The 23,466-nt window shown below is 38.3% G+C and overlaps 1 protein-coding gene across 3 annotated transcripts in view; it reads left to right on the forward strand.

Moving 5' to 3' along the window:
- HMCN1 (hemicentin 1) overlaps window positions 1-23,466 on the forward strand; it is a 494,329-nt gene that overhangs the window by 226,194 nt on the left and 244,669 nt on the right. For all 3 annotated transcript variants that reach the window (XM_084782016.1, XM_084782014.1, XM_084782015.1), the window contains exons 5-9: window positions 7,780-7,951; window positions 10,278-10,384; window positions 19,306-19,426; window positions 20,301-20,564; window positions 21,764-21,908. In XM_084782016.1, coding sequence (XP_084638142.1) covers window positions 7,780-7,951; window positions 10,278-10,384; window positions 19,306-19,426; window positions 20,301-20,564; window positions 21,764-21,908 — 809 coding nt within the window. The remainder of the gene's footprint in view (window positions 1-7,779; window positions 7,952-10,277; window positions 10,385-19,305; window positions 19,427-20,300; window positions 20,565-21,763; window positions 21,909-23,466) is intronic.

The following is a 23,466-nucleotide window of genomic DNA, read 5'->3' on the forward strand; positions in this document are numbered from 1 at the left end:
TAGTGAAATACACTGCGATAGTTTAAAATAACCAGTGGGATGACTTCACCCTTCAAGCGTGTCTGAAGTGCACTTCTGTTTTGTCAGCTGCTGCCTGCTAATGTGGTTTCGTCATGCAGGAAATATGGCAACTTTACATAAGATTTAGGTGCTCACTGAGTTGAAGACATCTCCAGGGTCCCCGTTGAGCCCACGTTTCCTTAAAAGAAAAAGAACTTTATTGAGATATAACTCAAGCTCCGTGAAACTCACCCAAATGAAGTCCCAAGTGAAACACACATTCTGAGTACTTGTATGGCCAATTTACAATAATCACAATAGTGTTTTCAATGCCTTTGTTCTATCTTCATTTCTATGATATGAATGTTGTAAAACTCCCTGAGAAAAAGCAACTTTGGGAAGAAAGTCAAATGTGTCAGGAGCTCAAAACAATCCTATCGTATCCACAGTCACCAGCAGAGAGAACTGTTTGCATGTATGTCCATCTGCTAATTCAACTTTTCCACTCTTCACAGTCCAGGATCCAAGCTCATAGAAGAGAGATGCCCAGAGTTGGCTGGGTCTTCCCACATCAATTAATGTAATTAAAACAAATAGTCACTGCACACACATGTGCCCAGAAGCCAACCTCATCTACACAATCAATCTAGCATTGAGTCACTTTTTCCAGGTGACTCTAGATTGTGTCAAGTTGACAATTAAACCTAAACATCAGACCCTTTGAACTAAATCCCCTCTAACGGATGTGAACTGGATAAAATTTTAGTTGTACCATCAATCTTTTTTACATTATTTTTCCCACCCATCTCCTTGTTTCTCTCTCTCTCTCTCTCTCTCTCTCTCTCTCTCTCTCTCCTTCTCCCTCTCCTCCTTCCATCTCTGTGCATGTGTGCACACATGTCTGTGTGTGTGTGTGTGTGTGTGTGTGTGTGTGTGTGTGTGAAATATTCATTTGCAGGCACAGAAGTAATTACTCTTTTCATCACATGGGTTCCAGGGATACAACTTAAGCAATCTGCCTTAGCAACAGGTGCCTCTAAGTGCTGAACCATCTCTTCAGTCCACAAAGTGTTGATTTTGCCTAACACCATTTGCAATGAATCACCAACTATACTTATCATATTGTTAGTAAAGCTTATTATAAATTTTTCCAATGGGAACTCAATACATGAGGGTAATACAACTGGATCTTATCTGTAAAAGAGACTCACTAAGGTCTTAAGCAGTGGCATTAGAATCTTTTAGCACTCTCAGTGAACATATTCTTACAAATAGTCACAAATTAGCCAAACCCTTAGTTTTATAAAGTCAGAAATCAAGTCATTTATCTACAGTGATCTCCTTAGCATGCATCTGGACATTCCTGAGGGCATCAGCAGTGCATTAGGTGTTGATGCACATATGTGCATGTGGAATAAACCAAAACCTGAAAGTTCCGAGAGTCAGAACCAAAGGAACCTTACTTCAAAGATTAGTTCTGAGCCATCACGCAGTTAACTCTAAAGAGTATGTTCTGAGAATGACATACATGCTTTCATCTAAGTTCGTGGTGGAGTGGAATGCAAGCAGAACTTAATGTCCTTAAGTTGTACTATATGACCTCAGTTCCTCTGACTGCACTTCAGGTCCCTATTTCTGATAGCCTCCTTGACACATACAGTTTATGCATGACACATATAGTTTACACACATATATGTTTACTAGGTCCTTAGTGGTGTCTAAGAAAATTGAGAATTATGGGCTCCGTTTTATACTACAACACAGAAATGAACTTGAATCCAGACCAGAATATTCCCCTGCTCATCCAGGCCAGACGAGGGCCAGGGCAGCCCACCAGCAGTGCAGTACATAGTTTTAACAGAATGATTGTCACAGAATGTAGCAAGTCTTCTTCACACTAAACATAGTATTGATGTGAATGAAGGCTTTAATAGTTTTAAATTGTTCAGTTCTTGCCTATTTACTATTAAAATGTTATTCAAACATACACCAATTAAACCATTGTGTTCTGCACGCCGTTTGTTTTAAGACGTCTGCACTGATCTTTAGTGTTCTCCAGCTGCCTTTTCTTCTTTGATTCACTCTTGAGAACTGATGTTTTTAAATGGGGAAGACAAGGACATTGGGACCAAATGGCACATGTTGCTTTGTTGCTAATTTTGTGACTTGCACAGACTTTGGCATGGGTAACAACTCACTCTTATTCATCTGTAAAATAGAGATAATTGTGCATGGAATTTATGTTCAGGGGCTTTTGTGAAAATTGGTGCGAAGCTCTTGGGGGGCATGTGCATGTAAGAAACACTGCAGATACACCCGTTGCTAAGCAATGCTAGTTCACGTGTCTCCAAGCAATTGTCTAGATCAGTCTGGCATGGGAACGTGTCTGTGTTAATTATTAGATGATGCAGAGGGTCTGTCCCACTGTGGGCAGCACCTGGCCTAGTTGGCAAATGGTCCTGGGCTGGATAAGAAAGCAAGCTGAGCAAGAGACTGAAGGGAGTGAGCCAGTAAAAAGCACTCCTCTGTGGTTTCTGCCTGTGAATTCCTATTCTAACTCCATGATGGACTGAGACCTGGAAGTCTAGCTCTAATAAATACTTTCTTCCAGTAAGTCGCCTCTTGTCAGTGTTTTATCACAGTATCAAACATCAAACTAGAACACGTTCTGAACGGAACTACCCAGGTTCTGCTCATTAATATGTGCACAAGAGTTCTCTTTCACTTCTGCTTTGTATTTCACCACACACAGCAACGCATGTAATTTTCAAACACCAGTGCCTCGTTCCAGATTAAATAAGAATTTAGGCACAAGTGTTGATCATTGTATGGGCTGCAAAAATCTTTGAACTGCAAGAGCAACTTCATGAACACAAGGAACTTAAGTAAAAATGTAGCCAGCAGGAGTCTGAGTAGATTAAAACAATACAAGAACTCACTTCAGACATGATTTTTCTCATCTATCAAATTAAGGAGCTAGATTCTTTGGTCTGTCTCCAAGGTCCGTTGAACATATATACATTGCTAGGAATAGCTAGAGAATAACTTTTACATTAAAACAAAAAAAGTGCTACCAGTGGTTCCCTAGCGCCTTGAAAAAGTGTTGTGTTGATAGCAATGTGCAACCCAAAGGCTCTCACTTTACTTTAGTTTTATTCCTTTTGTCGTTATAATAGATCATTCTCAGTCTCATGAGAATGTTCCCCATAGTCAGACAATTAGCGATGTTTCTGCCTTCTAGCTGGCAACCGGAGAAGCCAGAAACCTCAGGGCTCATTCTGCAGCTCGCATCGATATGTTCTTGTTCACATCTGTTTTCAATGAGGCGTTTCTTAGGGATGGATAGCGAATGGAGTGATCTGAGGCTCCTGATAGAGTCTGCACTGTGTCTTTCCCGAAAAAGTATGGTTATGATACAGGGTAATCTCTCTGCGAAAATCCCATAAATGTTGCATTGATGAATTGGAAGCGATATTAAATGTGTCTAGCACCTGTTTGTATTCTGTAGTGTCTGAACACACTTGCCCTAGGAAAAAATGCTTTAGGAAGGCCGTCATTTCCCTAAGAGTGCTTAGGACTTGGATAGGTTTCCAGTAATGCATAATCTTGCTACATTGTATTTGAAGGATAGATGTATTTCTGGAAGCACACAGAGACAAACTGTTAGCTTACTGGAGAGCATACATAAAATTATTTCACAGTGGTTCTACTTAACAGAATCGCTTTATTGCTAATCTGAAGATGCTGTGCATGTCTTTTTATTTTGTACTTCCTTAAAAATATTTCTTAAAATTGGCATATAAAATAAAGACTTTTCACTGTGACACTGTCTTATAGTCAGTACCCTGACACCATCTCTTGTCCCTAGTCTCCTCCCACTGGCCTGTGCCCTCAGTGGTCCTGTTTCTGCTCAAGTCTTATGTGAATATATCTTAACTCTATTTTGCATGTGTGAGTAAACATATGACACTTGTCTGTCATTTCCCCTATTATGCTCTTTGGCTTCACCCTCCCTTTAGGGCCCTTCCTCCCACCCAGGTAGTCCCTTCTTAACCTTCATGTTTTAGAGACTTTTTCTTTGAAACTTTTTATTCTATGCTTCAAGGAGGGGAAAAACGTAATATTTATCTTTAGAAACCTGGCTTGTTTCACTTGGTGTAATGATCTCCACTTCTATTCACTTCCCTGTCAATGACTTACCTTCATTTTCTTGAGCTGGAGAAGATGCCAGTGCGTCTAAGTACCACGTTGTCTCTTTCCCCTGGAGGCTTCCTGCGCAGCATAGAGGTGAACAGTGCTGTAGTGAGCACAGACGCCCAGGAATCCCTTTGGTATGCTTATTTAGATCTATTTCAGATACATACCTGGAGTGGGACATATGGTAGCTAGATCATAGATTTCTGCACCGATATCCAATAGAGACCGCACTAGCTTACAATCTCCACAGCACTGTGTGCAGGTTCCTTCCTTTTCCTGTGCCCTTGATAGGCGTGATGGACTTTTAGTGGTCCTCGATTCCTGAGCCTTACCCACCTTTCAGCTGAGAACCAGTTATGGCTATGCCGGTCTTTCCTGTAGAATAGATGTCCTGTTGGTTCGCTCATCTTTTTCCCCCCTTCCCTTTTCATTTTCAGACTGTAAATTGGTTTTTATTATTGCTTAGATTTATTGATTGCATTCTCAGACACTAAATCAGTCCTTTGTGTTTTCTGGAGCAAAGCAAATCTTTACAGCCCTTTTCATAAAAATGTCAACACTGATTATTACCTCATATGTTCTAGAGATGTCAAATATTAGTTACAGTTGGCCTGGTTTATGTTGTCATGTGGGGTGATTTGATGAGAAGAAGCAGTAATACTTTCATATTCAATTGTGAAAAATTACTAAAAAACTCTTAAAACAACAGCATCTGCTTCTTTGCAAATTTTTGTTGGTATATTTGTAATTTTATATGGAAAATCCAGGTCCTTTGGACAGTTAAACTTGAAGGAAATATATCATTTGATTTATAGAACATATGTTCTTTTGAAGTCATTTATGATAGCATGAGTTTTCTTTTAAATGCACTAATTTTACTCTTGTACTTTAAGTATATTAGTAACTTTCAAGAAATAAAAAGGCCTAATCCTGGCTTATGAATATGCATTCACGAGATGCTTCCAGTGTCATTGTCCTTTTACAGTTTTATTAGGTGCACAAATTAATGGTTTCTGTGGTCATCTATCTATATATGTACATATGTATGTATGCATGCATGTATGCCTCCATCTATCTATCTATATCTGTCATCTATATATGTATATGTGTGTGTCCATATATATACATCTATATAATTGTACTTTGTTCACATTTCCTCCCTTATTGTCTTCCTGTTTTTCTCAATTCCTCACCTGCTGGTCTCTTTCAATGTCCTTTATAGGCTTCTTTCTGCCTTTGTGTCATATGTTCATAAATGTATGAGTATTTCAATCTAGAATCTACATATGAGAAAAACACGCAATATTTGTCTTTCTTTCCTTCATTATCCTTTCCTTTCCTATCTGTCTATCTTTAGACACATTTATCACCTGCATAGTCCTTTTATGTATGTATGTGTGTATATATGTATGTATGTGTATGTATGAATATATATATATATATATATATGTTTGGTGTGTGTGTTTGTGTTTGTGTGTGTTATATACATGCACATATAAAATCTATCTGGCATGTATGGAAACATGTGATATTTGTCTTTGAGTTTGGTTGATTTTGCTTTACCCAATGATCTTCCAGTTCCATCCATTTTCTTGCAAATGGCACAATTTTATTTGCTTTTACTTCTGAATAAAACTTCATTAGGTTTGTGTGCCACATTTTCTTCCTCATTCATCTTTGCTACAGTGAGCAGTGCTGCAATAAGCATGGGCATGCCGCATCTTGGTGTGTGGTGTCCTGGTTTCCTCAGCTTATCATTTATGTGAGCACTTCCCTAGATGACGTCACTCCTCTTTCCAGCTTCTCTGTGGTATTCTTAAACATTTGTTCATGTCCTCCCTGCTATGTACCATGAATTCACTTTTTCCTTTTTTTTTTTTTTTTACAGAAACCACCTGTCTTCCATATGTTTTTTAATTTACCTATAATATTTTTATTGAAATGCATAATCAGAAGAACAAAAGAATATTTATTTAGGGAAGAACAAACTAATATTATTTTAGTGTTAGCTATATGGGAAGAGTGTGATGGTGCTTCCATACTCCAGCAAGCATTCATTGTTTTCTCCTGCGTTCTCTTATTTAAGAGCAGCATCAGGCTGGCCGTGGCGGTGGTATGTCTATAATCCTGTCATTTGCAAGTGGAAGCAGAATGACCAGATGTTATGGCAAGCCTTAAGTCTGTAGTGCATTCAATGCCAGCTGGGAGACCTGAAACATTATCTCAATATACAAACAAACAAAAGACATTATTTTTGTCATTACTATAACCACTCTCTTTACCATTAACACACAGGCCACTTTTAATATTTTTTTCACACACCATTTGGTCTTAAATACACATAGAAATGTATGTGATTTTTAGCTTGGAGCAATGGCAGGAATATGTGTGAAAAATAAATGATACATAATAAAAGCAAAAAATTCATTGAATACCAGTTCAGAGAAGAAAAGCTGTTACTAAATATTGAATATAAATATGTCTATTGATATAGGATACCTGTGAGAGAATCTTAGACAACACACATTTATTTATAGAGTGAGCACAACTGTCTGACCTTACTAATTATACTAATGTATTTTCCTCTTTTCTATACTCTTTAGGAGGAAAACAACAAACAAAGTGAAAGGATGTTTGTATAGGGAATATGAACAGTTTTTGTTGCTTGAGCACTTAGTTTGTTACTGCTTGCACTGAAATTTAATAAATTTAAATTTTTAAAAAAGATTTTAGCTTTGTTTAGTAGTTAATTCTGTTTAGGGTCTAGTGCCTAATAAAAAGGTGATGCTAAGAAGTAAAGGGGCATGTCAAGCACACATGTGACATAAATAACTATGGCCACAACTGAGAACTGGTTGAATTAAGATCCGCTAAATATGTGCCATTTGTCTAACAGGGGAGTTGTATTTGTTGTAAAAATTATATGAAGTGGGTATTTGCCTCATTCAGACCTTTTTAGAATTTAATCTTGTAATATATTCCTAAGGACTATTGTTCTTTGCACTCTTGAAGTTTATTTGAAGCTGAAATACTTTCTATTCTTTAAATTTTTGGTTGCCTTCCCCACTATTTGAGGTATTTATTCATTTGATCACAAAAGGACTATCTTATTAACGATGAAACTATTTTTCCAAAAGTAGAATACCAAAACTACTTTAATACTATTTACAATATTAAACCCTCCCAATTTCCATTTGGCAAAATGTTAAAGTGGTATAGTTTTAAGTTTTTGCCCAGAATGAATAAAATCCCTTTTAAAGACGGGTTCTCTCCATTTCTCTTCATATATAGAAGATTATTTGTAATGCCTCTTTGGGTTTCATCTCATGATGTTTAACCCTGAAGTTTAATTGTCAATAGTCATCCAAGATGGAAAATTTGGAATTGGAAAGTAGGCTAAATGTGTTTTACAGCACAGGGAGGTGGGGTTAAGGTGTGTCTTTGTTAAGGAACAGCCAAGCCTCACACCAGCTGAGGAAGAGCTTCAGACAGGGCTTCACTGACCAGGTGCTGAACCAGAAGTGGGCTGACCTGCAAATGTCACTCACTTTTCTTTTTCACGCTTTTCTTTTTCTCCCACAGGTGTTGAAGTGGGTGGAAGAAGCAGTCCAGGCCTCCAAAGTTCACCTCTTATCCACCGATCATTTGGAACAGGCTGTAAATACTTGGAAAATTCCTTTTGATCCCAGCCTCAAAGAAGTTACCGTGTCCCTGAGTGGCCCTTCTCCTGTGATTGAAATTCGCAATCCTTTCGGTGAGATGAATCAAACACTGATTATTAAGTAAGAAGAACAGGGAAGGACACTTTCTGCACACTTGGCCAGTTAATTCCAGTGTTCTAAATAAGTCCAAACCATTCATAAGTGACTATAGATGTTTGAAAGAAGAAAGTTATTAGTTTTGAATGTTTTGAATTAACATGAGAATGAACAAGTTACAACTTCTCACATTTAAACAAATTGCGTTCATGAAATCTATTCTAGTTAATGATGCACATGAAAAATATTTAAATATGTATTATGTTATGGTATTTTTATATAACACTATATATAATAATGCCACAAACATCATTATTTCAGTAGTGGAGATTGAACTCAGGGTCTGATACCTGCTTGTCTAGTGGTTTACCTCTGAACTATGTCCTCAGGGCAATATTTTAATTTGTATAGATTTAATAGTAATTTATTCTGTAAAATTGGACATCTTATGTTCATTTTTTGAACAAACCACTAAAATAACTTTTCTTTCAAAACAGCTTTCTGGCTTTTCACTGTCATTTTGTAGAAAGGTTTAATTTTTAAGGAACATGTGCTTGCCATAAAAGTCAAATTTAATGGAGAGAGAGAGATGGCTTGTTGGGTAATGTGCTTGCCATAAAAGCACGAGGGAGGGCTTGACTTTGGACACATGGGACTTACATAATAAGCCAAGCATAGTAGCACATGTCTACAAACCCAGTACTCCCAGGGCAAGATGGGAGGCAGCCGGGAGGAATACCCGGAAGCCATGGAGCTGGCATCATCAGCAGCGGCAAATAACATGTGAGACCTTGCATCAAAACATCAAGGGAAAAGACCAGAGCTGACACTGATAACACCGAGTGGCCTTTGAACCTGTGAACCTGTGTGCCAGTGTTCACATGCAGACACAGGCACATACATCATACACATACACAGACACACAGACACACACGCACAAACAGATAAATAATAAACAAACAAACAAATAAATAAATTTAGGCTAGGGCTAAATTTCAACGGTAGAACACTTGCCTAATGTGTACAAGTTTCTCACTTTAATCCCCAGTGCTGCCAAAATAAATTATATTCTTAGTGGATGAATGAATGTTTTAACTTACATTTTTCTCACTTGTATTTTATGAAAAGATCTTTGTAATTCTGCTACTGGTTGAAAGTGATGAGACTCATACTGGAAAACCAATCTGAGAATAAAAGAATGTCATTTTTCCTCACATTACATTAAGCATATCTACTGGTTCTGATGGAATCGTTTCATTTCTACTGTGGTTTTGGTGTCTGCTGCACCTTTTCTCTGCTTGTAAATATTTATAAAGGAGAAGGGGGTGACTATATTGTTTATTTGTGTTGTAGAAGCAAATAACTCCCATAAGAGTGTGACATAATTTTCTGTAAGCATATGAAATATTGCTCAGAGTCTGCGTCCATGCTAGCAAAACACTGAGACTTACAAAGGGTGTAAAACCCTCCTTTTCAAGGCTCACAGAGCGCTGGTCTCAGCGTTGCATTTGCCTGCTGCAGCCACATTCCACACACTGTAATAACTCCCATGCTACCCTGAAGAGCTGAACTCACTGTGATGTGTTCCAACTGCTTTAAAGATTCTCTGGGCGCACAATGATGGTCAGTCTTTTGATTATTTAAAATGCCCACCCAAGTAAATATAGCACAGGGAAGCTGGATGTGGGAAATTAAGGTTCAGTTCTATTTTATTTATTTTTCCCCTTTGATTCCAACTAGTAGTTATTGAAGGTAAGTATTAGGCAGATAGGAGATAGTACCATGCACTTGGTTACAATGTTATTCTCTAATTATCCTTTGATAGGCCACCTTCTCCTGTACCCAATGGAAAACTGCCTAAGGTGCTGCTCTTTCTGCAGAGGACGCTCATGATAGGAGCATCTATGCTGACCTCCAGAAAGACCTGTATTCTGGTGTGGGTTTTGCCACTCTGCAGTCTACCTGTCTCTAGTGCCTGCATGTTAGCATCTTAGTAACGTGTCAGTTGTTCTCTGGACCAGCTTTAGAACTAGGGTGACAGCTTATCCATTCTGCCTTACCATCAAACACAGAACAAACGAGGACCCTGTTACCTCAGCTGTGCTGCCCAGAAGCCAACAATTAAGTATATTTTAGATACAGATAAAACATTTTGAACTGTGGACATGAGTATATATGTTAAGCAATGTATATAGTACTTAGTAAAAGAAACCTATGTTGTGTGAAATTTGATCCTATTCTAAAAGACTTGTGCATGTTAAGTTAGCCTAGCTCTTTACTTGGGAGAGAAATCATGCTTTCTACCTTTGTTTTGTCTTTCAGGGAAGCTGATAAGAAAGGGATTTGGCTTGAACGAGCTGTTAAACATCCATAACTCTGCCAAAGTGGTGAATGTCAAAGAGCCCGATGCTGGAATGTGGACAGTGAAGGTACTGCTGTTTTGCACTCTGTTTGCTATTTTATTTTTATATTGGCATGTTTTATAAAGTATATAAAATAGCTTATTTATATATTCTTGCCATCATGGGGAACACTGTTAATGGTGTGTGGGAGGTCTTGGGCACATGAGCTGGGTGGCATTGTTTTGGTGTCCATGGGCATCCGTGATGTTCTTCAATAAGGATTAAAATTCTTGGGCAGTTTTCCTATCATCAGATCTGAGGACTGATGGTGGTCCCATCCATCTCTTGCTTCCAAAACCAGCAGCCATGAAGCCAATGAAAAACCACAGTTAGGGCTGTGGGCTCTGGTTGGAACTGTGTGGGGTTGAACAGCACTCACAGTTCTGGGAGCAGAACTTGTCTATTCCTTGCTGTCCTCCTCTGTCACGTGACTCAGAGTTGGGCTGAGAAGAAAGTAAGCAGAAATATATGACGTAGTGCAAAGCAAGGTCTCAAGAACTGTTGCATACCACTATTGGTTAGATGTACAGTCATTTTTAGAAATAAAAATAGCATTTGTTTCCTTGAATTATCTGAAAGGACACACACACACACACACACACACACACACACACACACACACACACACATACAGAGTCAATATGGAGTGAAGAATGTAACATGCAGTCAAAATTCAGGATATCATGAATCGGGGATGTGACGTTTTCATGGATTTTTGTGTGTAATTGGCAGTGGTGGGTAATCAGGGTGTTTGCCAGCATTTCTCAGACTTTTACTCTAGTCTCCGTCCACTCAAACATCCGCATTTTTATGTGTAAGAGGGTTTTCCCCAAGAGCAGGAAAAGGTTGTTCTGCAGTGGTTTTCACACCACTCATGAGCAGCTTTCAGACCATTAAGGCAAAAACTCCAAATGCTCACCACAGGAGCGGGCTTCACAAAGTGTGCTTCATCCGCGTGTTTGCCTATGGTCTCCCTGCTTGCCAGCAGCATCCTTAGCAGCTTTGCTCCAGGATCCTATGAGGGTACCTGCAACAGTGGTTTTCTCTTTCATCGCTTCCCAACATAATAAATGGGCTTCATGGGACAGGCATTCGAGTTACAGGAGTGCTGTGAATGCCCGTGCATGTGGGGATAGTGCAGCACAGAAATTCACAGAGGATTTTCCATGCCAGGCAGATTTTTTTATGTTCAAAGAATATGAACATTAATTTTCTCATTTAAAAGAATTACAGTTTGCACCATAATCCCCTTAAAGCGTCAGAACATTTATTATTCCCAGAGCTCTAGGCCCTAAGGGAGACTATAAAGTTTAGAGTACATTTTGGTGGGGACCGCATGATCTTGAATGAGAGAGTAGGGACAAAAGCAGTGTAAATATCATCTGGCAGTTTCTTAGCGAATGGATCATAAATTGTCACAACTGTTTTATTCACTCCTTTCCTTGCACATAGTAAGTGTGCAGTGTATATTGGATGCACTGGTGGCAACCATAAAGTGTTTTTCTGCTATGGTACCTTGAATAAACATAGCTAAAATTGATGTTAAACTTATTTTGATCAATCAATGTACCCACAATGTGATGTGCTGAGTCTTTTTTTTTTTTTTAACCACAGTAGGAAGGACTATGAAATTCAAGTCTCTATGCCGCAGATGATTTAATTTAAGCATGACCTAAGTCAGCAGTGCCCTGAGTTGGCAGTCAGGTGCTTTCTGAATTGTAACAATTAGGCATCCATTGTTGGCTGTGAGATATATGCAAATGATACCACTTTAGCAGTAGTTTGTTCTGGGGCATTTGAACCTTCTTCCAGGTGATTTGGATTGCTACCAGTGATCTTTCCTCTAGTAAAGCTCTTGCCTAGAAGAATGATCCAATGTAACTGCAGTTTGTCTTGCGCTTGGCATGCCTATTTCCTCAGCCATCAATTTTCAGTGTCTACATTTGGCTATGTTTCATGCTATCTGCTTAATGTGTACTAAGCATATTTAGTTGATAATTAGCACAGAGGAGTTCCAAGGGTTGGCCTGTAAGTAAAGAGAGTAAAGAGATGACGAAGCAATATAATCTCTGTTTAGACAAGTGTCTAAGCTCAGTCTCTTATAATTAAGAGAATGCTAAAGAGAGAGAGACAGACAGAAAGACAGACAGACAGACAGAGACAGAGACAGAGACAGAGACAGAGACAGAGAAAGGGAGGGAGGGAGGGAGAAAGTATGGTATCTATTTTTACATTGCCCAAAATTCATTCTACTCACTAAAGAACCACCACTTCCGGTTAACATTGCTCCCAGTTTACAATTAATGGCAGTAATAATTAAACGAAATGTAAACTTTAAAATGCAACTTACAGGTAATAAACTTATTTTGCTCCTATATGAAATGTCAAAATACTCTATCAGCATGATATAAAATAAATGGAGTTATATATACTGACATAAATATTGCTGTTAACATTGGATCTCCCTTTTAGACAGCTGGTGAATGACAAATGTTCTGCATGTGTGCTTTCTCAAGAAGAGAACCGAGATTAGATAGTGTATCCTGCCTGCTATCTCTTTTGCTCTACACTATCTGGAAAATGCCAGCTCTATCAGACAAATTAATAATGGTTTTTAAATATTTCAAATAGCACTTAATTCCAAGGATGAAAAACAGTCTGTTTTATGACCATAAGATACTGAGAAACCATGTGGTTTGGCCTCAACCAATCTTCTGGTTATTTTGTAGCACTTACATTTACACTGTAGTCAAATTTAATTATTTAAATTTAAGCTCGTCTTGTTAACCCCTCCTTTGCCCCATGCTTTGTTTGTTTTGTTTTGTGAAGTCAAGGTCTTACTGTGTAGGTCTGTCTGTCCTGGAATTTACTATGTAGACCAGGCTGACCTAGATCTCAGAGGAATGCCTGCCTCCTGAGTGCCGTGATTAAAGGCCTGTGGCACCATTGCACCTAGCTTTATTTCTTCTAGAAGTTCCTTCTCCCTAGAATGACTTTCCTTTCATTCTGACTTGAAACTATCCTCCAAGGTTCAACTCAAATACCAACACTTTAGTCAAGTCTTGTCAGATGTGGCCTAAAATACCATCTCTCTGTACCTCTCTTAGATTAAATTTTCTCCACTATCATATTTATTTCTGTAGTATTTTTCTCTCTAGTTATTGTTGCTACAGTTTTATCACCAGAGAAGCCACAGTGCCCAAATAAAAACTGTATAAACATTTATGAATAGAAATTAATGTTTACTTCGACAGTGTCTAAGACAGTAGTAGATTTACTTAGCCTTGAGTTGAGTTGAAATCCGGGACTTTAATATACCCATGATTTTTTTTTTGTTGTTGTTGTTGTTTTTCTCTCTTTTATTAATTTATTCTTGTTACATCTGAATGGTTATCCTATCCCTTGTATCCTCCCATTCTTCCCTCCCTCCCATTTTCCCCTTATTCCCCTCCCCTATGACTGTTCCTGAGGGGGATTACCTCCCCTGTATATGTTCATAGGGTATCAAGTCTTTTCTTGGTAACCTGCTGTCCTTCCTCTGAGTGCCACCAGGTCTCCCCCTCCAGGGGACATGGTCAAAGGTGAGGCACCAGAGTATGTGAGAAAGTAATATCCCACTCTCCACTCTACTGTGGAGAGTGTTCTGTCCATTGTCTAGATCTGGGTAGGGGTTTAAGGTTTACCCCCTGTATTGTCCTTGGCTGGTGCCTTAGTTTGAGCGGGACTCCTGTGCCCAAACCTGCCTATCATAATGTTCTACTTGTAAGCTTCTAGGACCCTTTGGATCCTTCTACTTTGCCTTTCTCCCATGCTTCTCTCATCTAGAGTCCCACTAGAATGTCCTCTCCTCTGTCTCAGTTTCCTGGTAAGTGAAGGCTTTCGTGGGACATGCCCCTTGGGCTAATATGCAGATATAAGTGAGTATATACCATTTGAGTCTTTCTGCTTCTGGGTTAACTCACTCATTATGATCATTTCTAGCTCAATCCATTTATCCACAAATTTCGGGAATTCCTTGTTTTTAATAGCTGAATAGTATTCCATAGTGTATATGTACCACAGTTTCTTTATCCATTCTTCTATTGAGGGACACTTAGACTGTTTCCATGTTCTGGCTATTATGAATAAGGCTGCTATGAACATGGTTGAGCAAATTTTCTTGTTGTGTGCTGGAGCATCTTCTGGGTATATTCCAAGGAGTGGAATAGCTGGGTCTTGAGGAAGCCCTATTCCCATTTTTCTGAGATAGCACCAGATATGCTACTAGAGTGGCTTCTTATTTTCTCTTGTGCTTTATTATGCAAACACTTTACTATGATGTTTTTGGGCACCTTTTTACACAGACAATGAGTCAATTCCTTTGTCTGATCATATATATGATGCAAATGTTTTAACTTGCCTCTGATGTAGGTAAAACATACTTAACAGAAGCAACTGAAAAGAACACAAAATTTTATTAAAAACAGGAGAGAAAGTCGTTTTATGCCCCAAAGTTTCCATTTATATGGGAACTACAAATCTTGGATCTTATTTCTGAGAAGCAATATGAATTTTCCATTCAGACAGCTGTAGCTAATATATAGCTACATAGTCTATATAAGTCTATTACCACTGAGCCAAGTTTTGTCTCCTTCTACTTAAGGGAAACTCGCTATGACGATATTAAATAATAGATTTAGATAACACAAAATGTTTCTATTAGCCTAGGATTATCAGTGTAATCATTTGTAATTTAACACATCCCCTGGGGTATGTTTCCATTAAGTAAATTTGGATAAACTGTTCCTAGATAACACCCTAAGTACAGAAGAGAATATTCCATATCACATAGCTATATTGAGATTCTAAGACTGGAAGAAATATTTTGGTTTAGATGGTTATATTAATTTTCAGTGCATACTAATGCATTTTCTACAGGCTAATATGGCTGCCTAAAAAGACATACACAATGACAACATCAGTTGACAAGGCCCTAACCCTAGATGAAGAGCTATAGACAATTAATGCTGCTGAGAGAGAGGGCTCAGTCTTCTCCAGCGACCAGCTCCCTAAAAGAGAGGTGAACATAAACACACTTACAAATGGACTCAACAGGATGTATTTATATCTATATGTGTGTATATGTATGTGTCTATGTGTGTATAGAGGTACACACATATAATACTAATAACTAAAGAAGAGGTCATGAATGTGACAGTTTTTTTTTCTGAGACAGGGTTTCTCTGTGTAGCCTTGGACTTTCTTTATAGACCATGCTGGCCTTGAACTCACAGATATCCTCCAGCCTCTGCCACCATGAGTGCTGGGATTAAAGGTGTGCACCAGCCACCACAGCCAGCTGAGGTCATGAATTTGAGATGTAGGGGGGGCACTGGAAGGGTCGGGGGGGGAGGAGGAGGAGTTGAAAAGATACTCATGCACGAAATTATCTAACACATTATTTAATATAAGAAGTACTTTATTCCCTAGCATTGTAAAGTTTGGAAATTTTATTGAAGTTCAATATTTGTTTACTTAAGTATTTGTGATTTTGTTATTAATCAAATATGGTATTTTAGTTTATGCTGACATCAAAGAAGCCACTATGCAAACAACTTTTGTAAATGATTTCTATGTGTTTGTCTGTATAATTGCATAAGACTTATGCAAGGAAATGTCAGTGTCATTAGAAGAATGTATTCATTCAATTCAGAATGTTTTTATGAGAGAGTCTGTTTTGCAAATCACAGTATAGCCAACTGGCATATGTGTGTTTAAGAGTCATTAGTACAGCACTCTTAGGTCTCCAAAGGACCACATTGAGAGTTCTCAAATCTTCCTCGCCTTGGCCTATGAATGTCTGCAGACAACTCTGCCTGTAGCACTGACTTAGTGGTTGGGGCAATGGAACCCGTTATCACAGGCTTTTCCTAGAAAACTATCCAGTTATTTTGCCCTTTCAATATCAAAATGTTATCTACATGGATTTTTTTATTCAAAAAAGATCTGTTCACTTGAGCAGAGACAAATTTTGCTGCACGTAAATATATATGAATGTGTGTGTCTGTGTTTGTGTGTCTGTGTGTGTTTAAACTGAGTTCATTCTATGATTAGACAACATTTCTTTCCTTGCTGGTGTATTCATCTAAAGAGGCAATGCCCAATAGAATGACATGTAAAATAAGCTGGCATTATTATATGTTTATGGCTGAAATGACGCCTGTATCACAGAAGTTCTCAATGAAAACAATCATATTCTTAAATTTGGAAATAATGACATCTCATTTGAGAGCAAATATTTAAAAAGAGGTGGGTATCTATTTTAGTTCAAGATCCACCTTTCATTAACTTTGTGATCTCAGAACATTCTTTAACCTTAAAAAATCTGACAAAAATGATAGCTACTTACTACTGTAACGGCTGAATGAAAGACCAGAAAGCTATTTAAAGGGTTGCTGGCACAAAAGATTAATTAGTTAAGTAACTGCCTCTTAAGTACATTTGTCATATCTTGTATCTTCATTTGATATGCATATATAATTATTTTGTAGGTTTTGCTTTGACTTTAGCTTTGACTACATTTGTTAATTTATGAAAAAGCACAACTCTTTAAGAGTAGGAAATGAAATCTAGCTCTGTTAATTAAATTTTAACTCAATTAGTGCTACTAGGAATTCTCACTGGCTTATTATAAGGGCATTATGTTGTTATTAATATTCACAAAACCTTGGGTGATAGGTACTCTGCTCAATTTTTTACCAGGAACATTTTTAGTCACTTTAGCAGAAGAAACAACAGCAAAATGCATATCAAATTAGTAAAAAGAAAGGGTCTGTTTCAACTCAGAGATGGCATCTTTTATGACATGTATAACTCATGGGCTAGAACTGGTACTATGGCCTTATAGTATGCCGCAGCTGACTCTTAGTGGCTCATGGGAAATCAGCTATATACTTATCCTGCTGATTACATTGAGTGACATCAAGTTGGGATCTTGGAATTAGCATGTTGTATGTATTAACCTACATGTTCAACAATCCAAGAGTATAGAGCTCCCTACTTTCAGAGAAAGGTTTATCAACACCTTCTGACTCTTCTAACAGAAAGGATCATTAGAAACCTATAGCAGGTACAACCAATTTGGAGAATAATAAAATCTTTTATGCCTTGGAGTCCAAGGCTACATAGAGATTGCTGTTCTAAACTCCTATCTATGAAAAAACAATGAACTTGCAATAAATACCATTTGCGTCTATTGAGTAACATTCTGTATGTAATGGATGTGCCATGTTAGTAGCCTGAATGGCCTTTAAATGTAGGGAGGTATTTAGAAAACCAGCACCCTTAAGCTAGGGAGATCCATCTGCATCCCACCTAGCAGGCTACAAAGAACTGAGCTGAAATGGATCCTGGGAGGAAAGCTGCCACCCCAGGAGCTCTCCATGGTGCTTGTTTTAGTGCCCTTCAGGCTCTTCCTCCATTCCTCCTAATCTCATGTGAGTCAGAAATCTAAACTCTGGTCCACACTGCTCCTAAATTTTCACCATAATTTTTTAAAGGAAAGGCTACCTGTTCACAGTTCCAGTACAATGGTATATTTTTAGCATCAAGTCACCTTTACCAAGCACTGATTGCCTTATCTGTCCTGGGTTCCAGCCCAAATAGTCTGCTATAGAAGTAGGCGTTGGTGTAAGAGATCCCCAGAAAGTCCTTTGAGAGAAACTGAGCAGGAAGCAAATTCTAATTCTTAGTACACAGTGTCATGCTGAGGCAAGAAGCCTAGAGTTAGCCATTGAATCACAGCTCAGTCTCCGTGGAAAGCAAACCTTATACATTTGGACAAATAGCTTACCAACTTAGTGCCACAATTTCCTCATCTTTATACTGTGTACAATTATGTCTCTTTTATAAGTTCACAATAAGATAGAATAAAGCAATGAGCTTAAGTAGACTGAGAACAGAGGAAAGATACACTAAGAGAGGTGTTACTATTTCAGCCTGTGAACTAAATCCAAATAATTTAGTATGTCTGCACCTGCTCAACATTATAGTGCCTGCCCTGCAATCGTCATTTAGTCCAGCATCATCCCCTTAGCTGAACGGACTAACTCCTATTTCTTTTGTATATTTCTATCAGTGGCTTTATTGCATTATATTAACCATTCCCAGTTCCCTGTCCCCAGTAATCAATATGTAAGCTCCGTGCTTTTCTCATATTTATATTTCAGCACCTTTGCTAGAATACTGCTGAAGCAAGGATGGCAGGTGGTTAAAATCTGGGAAATTGTCAGCTCTTGGGATTATTCTGGTGGTGCTGTTACAGAGAAAGAAAATGTGAATATGTATATATATATATGTATATGTATATATATGTATATGTATATTCTTCAACACATCAGTAAATCTGATCAGTCTATATAATATTACATGTATATATATGATAAAGTAAAAGAGGCCAGAGGCCACAAATTTGAGAGAGTGAGAGAGAAGGCGGAGGGTAGTTGGGGTAGGTGGAGGGAAGAAAGAAAAGGGAAAAGTTATGTCATGATCTAATTTAAAAATTTTAAAAAGGAAATATTTTTCAGAATTGAACTTGCGTGGGTTTTGTGGGGGGAGTTTGGTTTTTTTATTTCATCAATGTCTATTGAACATCTACCACTTGGCAACAAAGAACAAAGGAGAAGTACAGAAATGTGTGGAGCTTTTAGATTTACTTTAAGCTCATTTTAGCGGCTGAATGTTTACCTTTGACCACCAGGTATGTGATGTTTACTGAATTATACTTTAGAGCAGTCCACATGAGATATGCAATGCAAAACTTGTATTCAGAATGGAGAATCACAGCTAAGTTCAGACAGAATACTTCTGTCAGAGCCGTGGCACATCAATTGTCAACACTCTGTGGTTTGCCACACTAGTGTCATCCGCCGTAACCAGATGCTGACTAGTCTTGTCGTTACACATTTCAGACCTCCAGCAGTGGAAGGCATTCTGTTCGCATCACCGGTCTCAGCACTATTGATTTCCGAGCTGGCTTCTCCCGAAAGCCCACACTGGACTTCAAAAAAACAATGAGCAGACCCGTGCAAGGTTGGTACGCCCATGGCTCTTCAGTCGGTGCAACTGAAAGCTGTGTTCAGCTCATTTGACCGTGTAGCTCTGTGGCATCTGACTGCAGCATTGATGAGCACAGCAGCCATCTTACCTTAACTTGATGTGATTTGTGTCTTTGGGCTGCTTTGTGTTTTGCAAACTACAGTCCAAGACCAGTGATTCAAGAGTGACTGTGAGAGCAACTGAAGCTCAAAAGGCCTCTTAAAATCCAAGGCCCCTGGGCCCTGCTTTAATCTGAATTAGAACTGCAGACGCTGGGGCCAAGAACACGTGTTTTAGCTGAGCACACCAGTTGCCTCTTAGACTTAACTATATTTAGAAAAAGTACCTAGTGAGTTTTTAATCTTAATTTAAAAAAAAACTGCTTCATCAAGATGAAGTACATGCATATTGCTGGTACTGGGCATTATTTTTGTTCAAAGATGACATTATTACTGAATTTTAAAGCTTTTTCTTGTTCCTACTCTATCCACCCATAAAGGCTTATTATCTTATAGCTAAAGGCAAAGCCCAGCCATAGTAGGATATTTAGAATTTTTTCCAGATATTTGCTAACTTATCTTTATTGGTGCAGTTTTAGTAAGGATAAAAAACTGAATCCTTAAAAGTATTTACATAATTAACTACCACATAATATTTATAATTCTAATTTTCTCGGTATACAAACAGTTAAAATACTGTAAGATGATTGCATAGGATGCCTCAAGCTTTATCTTTATATAGCAAAAATCCGTTTCAGGGCAGTGTAGAGTGTTCATCCTTATAGTGTGCATACACAACTACAGTGCCAGCAGCATGTATGTAACAGGCGACCCCAACTGTGTGACACTTGTGACACTTCCTCTTGTAGGAATACCTACCTATGTGCTACTGAACACTTCTGGAATCTCCAGTCCGGCTAGAGTAGATCGTCTTGAACTTCTGAGTATCTCAGGGGGATCCCTTAAGACCATTCCTGTTAAACATTACTCAGACCGGAAACCTTACGGCATCTGGAATATCTCTGACTTTGTCCCGCCAGATGAAGCTTTCTTTCTCAAAGTGACAGGCTATGACAAAGATGATTATCTCTTCCAGAGAGTGTCCAGCGTTTCCTTTTCCAGCATTGTCCCAGGTAAGAAAATGCATCACTCAACACTGGAATATGAATAGCCTAAGGGGGATATCCCACAGATTAAAAAAAATGGGCTATAAAGTAAAAATTAATATTTCTGTGTTGCTACTTCATTGCTAGGTTGATGAGCACTTACATGCAGATGATTTGGTTTTCTTTACATTTTTTTAATCCTGGTATATTACATATATATTTTGAGTATTTATTAAAAATTTAAATCTAAAATATAAATAAATCACTGCTCCCTTCTCTTTCTTCCCTCCAACCCCTCCCATGTTCACCCCTATTTTCCCCCACATAGATGGTCTCTTTCTTTGATTATTATTGTTACACATAGAGATGACTAAATATATAACTATAACCTCTGAGTTCATGTATTTATTTTTTTAGTTATCTGCGTTCACTAAACATTTATATGCAATGGTCAAGCACCATCTATCCAACGAATAGTAGTGGACCGTAGTGGCAGTTCAACATTGCATTAGCTGGTTAGTTAATTACTAATCTAGGTCCTGATGTATCTCCTCATATATAAAGATGCAGTTACAAGATAGGAATTTTGAAATGAGATTTTGAAATGACCAAATTTTGACTAAAACTTTAGGCTTGTAGCTCCAGTCCTGTCATAGAGAGGATGTTATCCAAGCATCTTATCTTTTATGTATGAGGTTAAGATTTGGAGATTGAGGCACTGCTGTTAAGTCATCATGCAATCATGAGCCCAGAGCCAACCTCAAGATTTCTTCACGTTAGCATTCAAGCTTCATCCCCCTTATTGAATGGGTGAAATTTGTTGGATTCCTTAAAAAAATTATTTCTCATTATTCCTTTAAGAAAGAGTTGTCCTATGTATTTATTTCTAAGATATGTGTATTTTTTCTCATATTTTTACATATTGGGTATAAGTTGATGATGTAACTTATTCAATTTTTTTTTCTTAGCTTGGTAGTGGAGAAAAACAGTGTGCTTTTAAAATCAATTGAGCCTTTAATTTGATGGCTGTCACAGTGAGGGACTATGGAGACGTCTAGAAATGAATCTGCTTCAAATAATGGTACTTAAAATAAATTTAGTAATTTAGATTAATTGGAATTCTGATGGTTTGTCAGAATCACTCAAATGTGAAGCCTGTAAGTGCATCCACAGAAAGTATTTACTATCACTATGACTTTCTTACTGTTTTTTTTTCTTTTTTCTAGATGCTCCCAAAGTTACAATGCCCACGAGAACCCCAGGATACTACCTGCAGCCAGGCCAAATCCTCTGCTCGGTTGAGAGTCTTTTGCCATTTACTTTGAGCTTTGTGAGAGATGGAATGGCACTGGGAGTGGACCAATATTTAAAGTGTGTGAATATTCCTCTCAGCAGTAGTTTATAGCATGAACACGCTGATGCAATTGTGTATGCCTCTCCTGACAAGTCACTTATTCCTTTATCATTTTGGAAGACAGCACTGGGCTGCTCCTGTGGTAGTGGAAGGAGGCAGTAAAGGATAGTACATATTCGATGACTACATAAATTCTGGAATATATTCTATATAACTTGGGTTTTATAGAGTGTATAGTTTATCTAAGTTGAAGGCCCCAAATTAAGTCAAAGATGTACAAGATTATGAACTCAATGGTAGGTTGCAGACTTTGGTAGGCATTTGCGAAAGAGAGCACTGGAAACTTTAGCTTCATTGACTTTGGGCTAAAAATGCCTATGGCTCTTTCTTAAAGTGTAATATAATAAGTGAATATGGTGGGTGTTATGACAAAAAATACAAACTAATTATAAATATTGATACCTGGTAGGTTGTTAACATGTAGTTTTTTCAATTTCAAGAAGCAAATTTAAAACAGGATAAAAAGCCAGATGTGGTGGTGAACATCTTTAGTCCCAGCGCTTGGGAGGCAGAGGCAGGTTGATTTCTGAGTTAGAGGCCAGCCTGTTCTACAGAATGAGTTCCAGGACAACCTGGGCTACACCCAGGTTGAAAAGCTAACCAACCAACCAGCCAAACAAACAAAGAAACAAACCAACAACAAAATCAGGTGAGAGGCATTTGAACCTCTAAGGATGGTGAGAAAGGTGGTAGATCACACACCCTGGGACATTCCATACACCAGTAAGTGGAGATGCACAAAGGCCAAGGTGACTGGGCAGGAAAAGGAAAGCAGAAGTGAGGCCATTGTGTGTGGATCCCGGCAAACCAGAAAAAGAAAAGGGTGCATGACAAGGCCCAGAAGGAGTTCATTGGGTGCCAAGAGTAGAACACCATGGGTCACTAAGAGCATGTGTGGCTACAGCACAGAGAAACCAACAGGAGTTGGCTAGAGGGTACCAACTCTTCCTTCTAAAGTTGAGGGACCTTTTATTGACAAATGTAAGTAACCTAATTGGAAAAGATTAAGTACATCTTGAAAAATTATTTCTGGAGAGTATATTGCCGTTTGCGTTACCACAAAACCCAAGTACACTTGGGAGTCAAAACCTCTAAGAATTACTTCAGCAATCTTTTAACACTGCTCATGCAATATTAACATAGCTCCATAGGGTGTTAACTATTCGACAGTCTTAATTTATATAATCTCTTTATGGAGATTCATTTTCGGCAATGCTTGTGGCTGGGAAGTGAATCATATCTAGAAAGTTCCGTTCCCTAACAGCTGCCTGCTCTGCACATAGTCCATCCTGATGATTTACTTAGCTGCCTGCTTCTTAACCAGCCACACAACTGAGCAGGATATCAGATGATGGGACCACATAACTAGCCGATGAAATAGAGTAACTCAGCTTCCTGTTTAAATAGTGACAGTTTTCAAAGACACTTGAGATTCTTTATAAACATTAACTCATTGATTCCACACAATTCCTGGGAGGTAAGCCACAAAAATTCTCTTTTCTCATGTTTCCGGTG

The sequence above is a fragment of the Acomys minous genome (assembly GCF_964271855.1).
Source record: "Acomys minous genome assembly, chromosome: 1".
In the NCBI taxonomy this organism is placed as follows: Eukaryota; Metazoa; Chordata; class Mammalia; order Rodentia; family Muridae; genus Acomys; species Acomys minous.